General features: G+C 41.2%; 1 protein-coding gene across 1 annotated transcript; it reads left to right on the top strand.

Annotated features, from left to right (window-relative positions):
* The first annotated feature begins 981 nt into the window (after positions 1-981).
* nus1 (NUS1 dehydrodolichyl diphosphate synthase subunit) lies at positions 982-8,590 on the top strand. Its single transcript, XM_061091214.1, has 5 exons — positions 982-1,521; positions 2,428-2,559; positions 6,332-6,484; positions 7,595-7,694; positions 7,824-8,590. Exons 1-5 carry the CDS (start codon positions 1,122-1,124, stop codon positions 7,912-7,914), a joined length of 876 nt encoding a protein of 291 aa, XP_060947197.1. The 5' UTR covers positions 982-1,121; the 3' UTR covers positions 7,915-8,590.
* The last annotated feature ends 931 nt before the right edge of the window (positions 8,591-9,521 follow it).

Here is a 9,521-nt window from a genome sequence, read left to right as displayed (position 1 = left end):
TTTTCATGGGTACATTTATCAGTATTTTTAGTACACATGATGTGAAAATGATCGCTACCTATGTTATTATAGGGCGGTGTTGCCTAGGAGGTAGAGTGGTGCAAGATACTGAACCCATAAATGGCCCCTCATAGATGTTGAATGCACTAATTGTAAGTCGCTTTGGATAAAAGCGTCTGCCAAATGACATGCAATGTAATGTAATTATTGCATATTTTCCATTCACATAGGCCAGCTATATATGCAGAAACTATGGTTAAATCAACACATTACATCTTGTTTCTATATTTCTAATCTTGTATTACCATAGTTTATAAATACAAGATTCCTTGTATCTCACATTTTTTCAACCACTGTACCATAATTATCAGTACGATCACTGCCCCAAAGACGATTGAGTGCATTAAAGTCAGCACAACAACATACCTGTCCCAATATCTCCTTAAACACTGCTCCTGTTAAAGCCTTACATGAGTTATAGAAATTAACTATTTTGATAGAATCTTATGCTATTAATACCTCAACAAGTGTAAATTCATATCCACCCGAAGGATTTATTCTTCTGAATAGTAGATTGTCTTTAATGAATGTTATACCACCAGCCACTTCATTATTTGATATACTATCATGTCTGACTGAGCTATATCTTGCCATAACATCTATCAACCAACCATTGCATCAGGTTTGTCCTTTACATCCTTCTCTCTTAAATTTCTGTCTATTTGCTATGAGGCCTCTAGTATTCCACTGGGAGATAGTGAGTACCATAATAAAGTGATGGTAAGGGAAAGGGTTGATCATTTCTTGTAATGCTCCCTGACCATCACTAGAAGAAAAATGACTGAACCTATCAAAACAAACTGTAGAGGGCAGCATTTCGCCGGTGACATATCTAATCTTCCAATGAAGAAGAAGACGTCACTGTGCTTCTGTCCAATCAGAGAGCTACGTGTCACGCTGGAGGTTCACAGGTCAGGGGTTGCTAAGGCGAAGGGAAGATGGCGGAAGGCGGAGAGAAGAGCTACCGCTGCTGAATCAGATTTAACAGGCAGGTAAAGAGATTTACCAGCACATTTGACCGCTGTCAAGTCAGTCTTCACCCTGAAGGAATAGAGACGCTGATGGCGCTGCTGTACGGCCTGTTATGGCGGTTCTTGCTGGTGCTGGTCCACGTCAACAGAGCCCTCGTCTCCTGGATCCGTGTCCGGCTTCGGAGCTGGAAGGGCCGACTGTGGGAGCGGGCTATGACCGCGCTACTGCTGCCGGTAGCCCTGGCTGGCTTCCCGGACCACCAGAAGAAGTTAAATCGCAACCCCGGTGCTAACGCTAACCCGGTAACTGGAAACTACGCTGTCAGTCGCCGGTCCCGGTGTCTGTCCGATGGCAGGTCCTTGGAGAAGCTGCCGGTCCACATCGGCCTGTTGGTAGCCGAAGAGGAGCCCAGCTACACGGACATAGCTAACCTGGTGGTGTGGTGTATGGCCGTTGGTATTTCTAATGTCAGCGTCTATGACAATCACGGTAAATAAAGTGACTCAGGTTTACTGAATTCGTATCTTGTAATTGCTGCTAACTACTCAACACATTTAATCTAGTGGGGAGATTCCACCGCTGTGTTTATGTTGTACTGATTCAAACTAATTTGCTGCTCACTGTCCTCAGGTCCTAGTCTCCTTTGCCTATTTGCAGTTCTATGCACCTGCACAGTAATCTTCCAACAAGACGATCTAATCCACACTGTTGTTGTCTTATCACATTACTTTCTAGCACCTATTTGTGTTGCATTAGTTTGATGAGATGAATTAGTTTGACTTCCACAGTTTGTCCCAGCTAATCTGACCGTGAATGATACAAGTTGAAAAAGATCCTCCCTCCCACTAGAGAGATGATTCAACCACTTCCCTCCCGCTGGTTTATTTCAGTAATGGCATGTGACTTTATAGGTCAGATTATATGCCTCAGTTTAACACTAACACAGAGGTTATGGTCATGTTCTATGTATACTTTTGACAATATAGGACTAGACTATATTGGTAGGTAGTTGAAAATCTACACATGTACATGACCTCAGTTCAGGACACAACTCTTGTTTACATTAGGGCTCATACGGGCACTGGTTTATTCCAACAGCAACTTCATCGCACCTGATACAACTGCCCTTTGTTATCTGACTGACATTACATGGTTGCATTGCTATAGTTGTAGATTCTGATTACATTGGATCGGGAAAAAAACTATTAAAGTAGACTGATATTCTCGCAGCAAGCTCTGAGTGCTGTTTTGCTGATTGTATGTAATCATTCCAAGAAACAGACTTCAATCTGTTATGGTTTATCTTTAGCTTGTGGCCTTTTCTGCTTTCTTCTCTATTTTTCTGGATTTTCAGTTGAATGAAATGCTCATCATCCTCGCTGATGTATCCCTTAGGTATTCTTCAAAAGAATAATTCTCGTCTGCTGGAGGAGATAGTGAGGAAGCAGCAGGATTTTCTGGGTGGAGATGGATCCAAATACAATGTGGAGTTCCTGAGCAATGGTACTGACAAACACCAACATCATGGTGAGGACTTACTGCTCTTTTGTTATTTCAGTCAGTTTGTTTACATGTACTTTGGCATACACAGCCTTCAGTCATCTTTCTTTAGTAACCTGATTTCTTAAATGGCATGTAAAGGACAAACCTGGTTTCTGTAGTAGGGGTAGGGGATTGAGTAAACCTGATTATCCCAGCTCTTCCTCTTCTGCTGAATGTAAATTCTTCTTTGGCAAACACCTAACCCACTTCTTATCAGCTATTTTCCATACTGCCGTGTGAGATGTATGTCTCAGGCATGTGTCACATGTGTGAGCTGCACTGCTCTTCTAGAGCAGTGTTTCTCAACCTTTTTTCCGTGATGTACCCCCTTTGAAATATTTTTTTCAGCCGAGTACCCCCTTACCAGTGCAAAGCAGTTTTGATTTGAAGAAAGATGTAATACACAGTGCTGTGCCGTTAGTGTCTGATTTATTAAACTTTGTAACTCGACACTTTCAAATATAAAATTCCATCAATGTGCATAACATTGTTCATTTGTAGTGGTCTCTCTTGAACTATTTGGATATAAAAAGATATAAAAATAACTAAAGACTTTTTAAAAAAGAAACAATTATCTAAATTATACATAAAGATTTGTGCACATAAAAATAATTATCAACTTAAAGTGCCCTCTTTCGGGATCCTAACAAAGATATATTCTCAAATTGAACTCATGAACTCAATTGAAGATAAACACTTCATCACGAAAAATAAATCATAAACTTAATTTTAAATAAAGATCTGCTCAAAATAAATTATAATAATATCTATCATCTTAAAATATCTTCTTTAACGATCAAAAAGAATACTGATCTTAAATTTACAAACTGTCAACACTGAAGATTGCATTGAACTGAGTGAGTGCTTTTGCATTTACATTTTAGTGAGAATCTTGTGCTTCACTGAGGATCTTTGTCAGTCTTGGTGGCAGGGAGGCAACTGCTGTGATCAAGCTCTTCTCCAGGCACAGTCTGTTTCGGTTTTTACCCTTTGCCTCACATAAATATGTGGAGGCAAAGCGTAGTAGTTGCTCCAAAGCTTTCTGTCCCAGGGCAGGGTGCTCCTGCTTCACACACACCCAAAACTGTGTCATTAAGGATGTGGCAAACTTCATCTCGAGGCCAGGGTCACTTATTTTCCTGATAAGTGACAGGTAGCTTGCTTCCGTTTGCTTCGGACAAGAGACATGGACTTCTCAACCAATCCAGCTGTGCAGATCCTCCATGTCAGGAAAGTAGGAATGATAACCTTGAAGTTGGTCAAATGTCCCACGATGACCGACTTGACTGGAGCTCTGTCCAAATCCTCACTAGAGAGCAATTCATCCACCTGAGTAAAGCAGGTGAAAACCCCCTGAGCAGAGGCCCTTCTCCACATCTCTGCTTTCTTCAGGAAGCCACCCACCTTGTCATACAGGTTTAATATGCTGGTGTCCTTGCCCTGCATAGACATTCAGTAATCAGAGCCAGCGCACTTCTTTGTGCAGCAGCAGTTGTGTGTGTTCAGGTCCCATGTTTTCACAGAGGCGGTGAAACAGGCGTGCATTACATGGCCTTGACTCTTTGAAGATGATCACTTTGATGCTGTCGTTCAAAACGTAATGTAACACAGGGCTCATTTTCTTAGACGCCAATGCGTTGTTTTCCCCTCCAAAGTTTTGCAGAATAATATGTGCTCATAAATGTCATCAGTATCGATGTATCTCACAAAAGCAACAAGTTGTGCATTTCCACTGACATCTGTGGATTCATCCAGCTGGAGTGAAAAAGGGTTGTTAAGTTTTCCCACAACCTGCTCGACAATATCTGTTCCCATTTTATCTACCCAGCGGCACAGAGAGTCATTTGACAAAGGCACAGTCTTTAATTTCTCCGCTGCGTTTGTGTCCAGCATGGTCTCAGCCTTCTCTTCGCCTTCTTTGGCACTTGTCCCTCCGTGTTTTCAGCGGCATTGCTGCTACGCCTCAACCACGACTCCATTGTTTGGGTTGTCAAGGCGGCAGTGATGATAGGTGATGACAGGTGGCGTGACAAATGATAAGGTCTTAAGGCTTAAATGTAAATTTGATGGTTCTTGATTAGCCGTCCCCTGGAAACCTGTAGAACAGAAACCTGAAACCCCCACTGGAAATTGATTTTTAACTAAGAAAGGAAAAAGTGAAACAGGATATCTGTGTAAAAACACTTTTTATTAATTGTAATTGATCAAATGATTCTTAACCCTTCCTCTGTCAAAACAGAATGTAGATTACATTTATAACGACAGCATATAAAAACATGTATTATTTATGGCCATTTGAGAAGGCAAACCCTACATAGCACTGGCAGCCGCAGCTCCACAGCAGACACACTTCCAGTGTGAGCAGCTGTCTGACTCCGTTGTACTATGGACATCAAAGTCATGCATTTTCTCCATGATTGTAGCAAGTACTTGAAGAACAGTGCAGCTTCCTCTTGTAGCAACCTTCACTTGGATAATGAGCTTCCGTCTGAGTCTGTCCATCTGATATTTATATGCATCAACCTTATACACTGATTGATCTTTTGTTCGCTTCTCGTCTCATAAACCCATCAATTGGATCTTAGTTTCTATGTTGGTTATGACTTGTACTGAGGAAGCTGTGGAGCAGGTGTAGCAAGTTTGCTCACTGCTGGTTTTGGCAGTATGTCGATCTTTGCAGTGTCTGTGACTATAGGCATATGTCGACTTTCCTCGACATAGAATTTCTCTGTGTGGGACAGTCCCACCAAATCCAGAGGGCTGTGTAGAAATGAGGTTTAATGTTTGACAGGATATCAATCAATCAAATTTTAGGAGAATGGTGCACTTCGTTTTATTTTGGTGTTCTGGAGCTGATCCCACCTGACAGGGTATACCTATGTTAACAATGTGCTGGCAATGAAGACCTGATGACCAGGTTATGTATGATATATATTGCTGTTTGAGAATCTAAAGTAAGGATCTTATTTCTCAGACATTATCTAGCTGATGGTGTGTGCTACTTTCGAGTTGAAGGGCACATTTCTTACAGATATTTATTTAAAATCATACTAGAAAGTAGAATATGCTCCGTTAAAAGTCTTGAGTTAAAATCAACGAAAGTTCTTCAAGTTCTTCAAATGAATTTGCTGCAAAGTAATATTTGCAGGCAGTGCATTTAAGGCCGATGGAAAAATTGTCCCCCACACTGACCTACTATAAAACCGTCTTCAAACTTAAGTACTGAGACACTGCCAGTTTTATGTTTCTAATCACAAAACAGAGAATTATTTCAGCGCCCACCATAATAAAAGTTGTTGATTGGGAAAGGAGCGTCAGTGTTTCCTAACTTATCTCCTTTAGCATAGGAACATCGGACCACACTTTATAAAAGGAAAGGAGAAAATATATAATCCCACAATTCCTTTCGGAAACAACATTTAAGCAACACAACCTCCGAGTTGCATCTGGACACACCCATGTAAATACAAAGAACAGAACAGATGTTTTATTCTCATGACATGATCCAGACAGAGTAGAATGATATAAGTATGGACAAGCATTTACCCTAACCCCGAAATAATCTCTTATTTCTGATAGGAAGCAAAAAACTTTTCATTTTGAATTTAAAAAGTAAAATTAGTGTGGACATAGCCCCACTTTAAACATGCAGAGCCAGGAAATTTTATCCATCTCTCTTTGAAGATGCATCATGCTCAAGTGTTCAGTCATGGCCAGTTAAAGTTAATCGTGTGTTTTGCATGTGTGTGTGCCTCAGTGGTGTCCTGCAGGCCTACTGTGAAGGTGTTGTCGCCAGAGGATGGGAAGCAGAGGATCGTCAAAGTAGCGCAGCAGCTCTGTCGCTCTGTGGAGAACAAAGAGAGGAGCTCCAGAGACATCAGCGTCAGCATGCTGGACATGATGCTCAGAGGTAACACTTACTTACTCTACTTATTGGTGCTGGGAAAACTTGTTCTTACGGGATCATCTTTTTTTTATATTATTCTTTGCACACAAAAAAATCTTTGTGGATCAATATAATTTATTGAAAGATGCTGCATTTCCGTCCTATTCCTCAAAGTAGAAAGAAGTTACCCCTTTGATTCAGCAGATGTCAGTGTTGCACCAGGCATTTAACGAAAAAGATGCCTCGGGATCTGAAGGGAGCTTACTCGGATTTCCCTGCAGGCAGCTTTACCCTTGCGATGCACTTTGGTCGTCCACTTCTCATGTCAATCAATCAAATTGTATTTGGATAGCCCATATTCACAAATCACAATTGGTCTCATAGGTTTTTAACAAGGTGTGACATCCTCTGCCCTTAACCCTCAACAAGAGTAAGGAAAAACTACTAAAAAAACCTTTAACAGGATAAAAAGAACGAGAAACCTCAGAGAGAGCCACATGTTAGGGATCCCTCTCTCTTGACTGACAGAAGCGCAACAGATGTTAAGTTATAAATTATAACTTTTTAGATCTCCAACCTAATATTTTGCACTGCACTTGCTGTTGCTCTGCACCACGGGCTTACTTCCACTCTTTTTACAAACACAGAATTGATCAAACTTTGCCCCATTGTCTAGGATTAAAAGGCATACGAAAAAGGTAATTTATCTTTATACTGAATCACAACACTTAACAATCACAATATGTATCAAATCGTGTTAGTATCAAATCAGGAGTCCCAGCCCTTCTGCATGTGTCGTTAAACAGCAGACATTTCAAAAAGCAAGAAATTAAGTTAGATCACAGCACTGACCTATACAGACAAACAACGATTCACCTACAGGCACTTTTAAGTAGCTGGTTAAGCTACATGTTTTCGGACTGATTGTGGAAACCTGCACAGGCAGAACATTCAAACTCCACACAGAAAGGCCCCCAGTGGAAGCCTCTTAGTGTGAGGCCACAGTGCTAACCACTGCATCTTAAAGTTGTCAACCACTTCAATGGAACGTCTATTATAAAGCTGGTTTGTCCTGTTCAGAGAATGATTTCATGACTGTGCTGATGACAAACTGCCTGTCTGTGCTTCTTTCAGAGTCAAAGAATATTCCAGAACCTGAGCTGGTGGTGAAGTTTGGTCCAGTGGAGAGCACACTGGGCTTCCTCCCCTGGCACATCAGACTCACTGAATTCATGTGAGTAACTGTCTGTTTCAATGTCAACATGAACAGTAGATGGCACTGTTAAACTAGCAGTGCAGGTGTGTTTTTTTTCCTGAATGTTTTTTTTGTGTTTGACGTGTGTGTCCTTCTCTGTGTCCTCAGCTCCCTGCCCTCTCACAGAAATGTGTCCTATGAGGACTTGTTGGGTGCCCTGCAGCGGTACTGCGATTGTCAGCAGCGGCTCGGCCAGTGACACTCAGGTCAGGAAGTGTGGGGTGCACACAGTCAGGGGAGGGTGTGGTAAATCTTCCACTCACTGTGTCCCTCACTGCTCCTCTCCCACAATCTGTGTGTCTCTTGGATCTCTAACAGACTAAGATGGCTCTAAAACGAGGAAGTTGGGAGAGCCAGCCAGCTCACTTCCTGCCACCAGCTCTTGTCATATAATAAACTTACATCCACAGGACTTGTGGAACATGTTCCCCAAACTGACATAAGAGTGACATTGACATTAGAAGAATATCTGCACAGACTCTGTGTTCCACAAACCCTGTTCTGTCCTCTGGCTCACTGTTTCACTGTTCAGTGTCCAGCTGCTGTTTACTGCTGAAGACCCAGAACATGACTTGCCTTCACTCAGCAGACAACAAAGAAGAAACTAGGCTATGTGTCAGTCCTTGTGAGGCATCCTGGGGAATACAGCTGCATTTTTAGGAAGAGGCTCAACTGCTAACACCATGTGAGCTGAGCAGCAGAAGCTGACCTTAGGGACAAATCTGTAAATATGAAAAATTATGCGGCTCTGTGTTATTCCCTGTGGCCTCCAGCTTACAATTGTGTGATCATGTGCAGTGTTGCTTGAGACACATCCAGAGGTTTGCTCGACTGACCAAGCTCTGAAATAAAGAAAAACACTGTCTGACTGTGAATGCGTCTGCCGACAGTTCCTACTTTTAAAGGACAGTTTCATGACAATATAATTTTCAGCTCCCGCTAATAGTTACTAATCCCCACGCATCTGCCTTTACTGAATTGTCACTTATCACATTTGACAACTTGATTATCTCCATCTGCAATACAGTCCATGAGAAGATGTCCTATGAATAATGACATCACAAAAAACAAGTAAGTTGAATTTAAGTCAAGATTATTTTGTCAAACTTTTGTCTTGAGCAAGCTTCCATACTCTGTATGGGTCGTACTGTAACTCTGAAAAACATTTTAATGTTTTATTGTAAGTTATAATAACTTGTTATTCACCACACTTAAACGACTGAGAATATATATATATAACACTGCCCTTTTGGGCAAATATAAATGACAGAAAATTCCATTGGTCTCGGCTAATAAAAATTTTGGAAACTGCTTGTTGCAAGGCCACACTGACAAATCTGTTCTACATATACTGTATCAGTTTCCTCAGTCATAGTCCTTCATACAATCACCATTACTCTCAATAAAACAAATGGGTTCTCCTTGGAGTAATATCAGGTCACATCACAGTCAGGTGACAACATCAATGCGAAATTAAAAGATGTCAAGTAGTCAGAGAAATGAAAAGTGACTGAGTTTGATTGTTAAAGAATGTTTCTCTGAGATCAATCTCATGTGCATTCTCTTTTCTCCAGACACGAGTTTGGTCAAGTGTTGTTCTGATCTGTAGAATGGAAGTACTGTGGTTCCACTCTTGAGCCACATTAAAACAGCTGAGCCATCTCCAAAAATTGGGTTTTATTTATGCTTGTGCTCAGTGTTCTGAAAGTTAACCCAATCATTTTCTTTGTGGGGCAGCCTGTTTGTTCTGTGCTGTGTGAAGACTTGAGTGTTTAATTTGCTTTTGGGGCTCAGGTCTTTAAAATT

The sequence above is a fragment of the Limanda limanda genome, chromosome 18 (assembly GCF_963576545.1).
Source record: "Limanda limanda chromosome 18, fLimLim1.1, whole genome shotgun sequence".
Taxonomy (NCBI): domain Eukaryota; kingdom Metazoa; phylum Chordata; class Actinopteri; order Pleuronectiformes; family Pleuronectidae; genus Limanda; species Limanda limanda.
The sequence above is the reverse complement of the archived record's forward strand: the minus strand, read 5'-3'. Positions and strand labels throughout refer to the sequence as shown.

Coding starts and splice junctions, on each gene's coding strand:
- nus1 (XM_061091214.1), top strand. CDS start 1,122: ATGGCGCTGCTGTACGGCCTGTTATGGCGGTTCTTGCTGGTGCTGGTC. Junction 2,560..6,331: donor TGACAAACACCAACATCATG/GTGAGGACTTAC, acceptor TGTGTGCCTCAG/TGGTGTCCTGCAGGCCTACT. Junction 7,695..7,823: donor ATCAGACTCACTGAATTCAT/GTGAGTAACTGT, acceptor CTGTGTCCTCAG/CTCCCTGCCCTCTCACAGAA.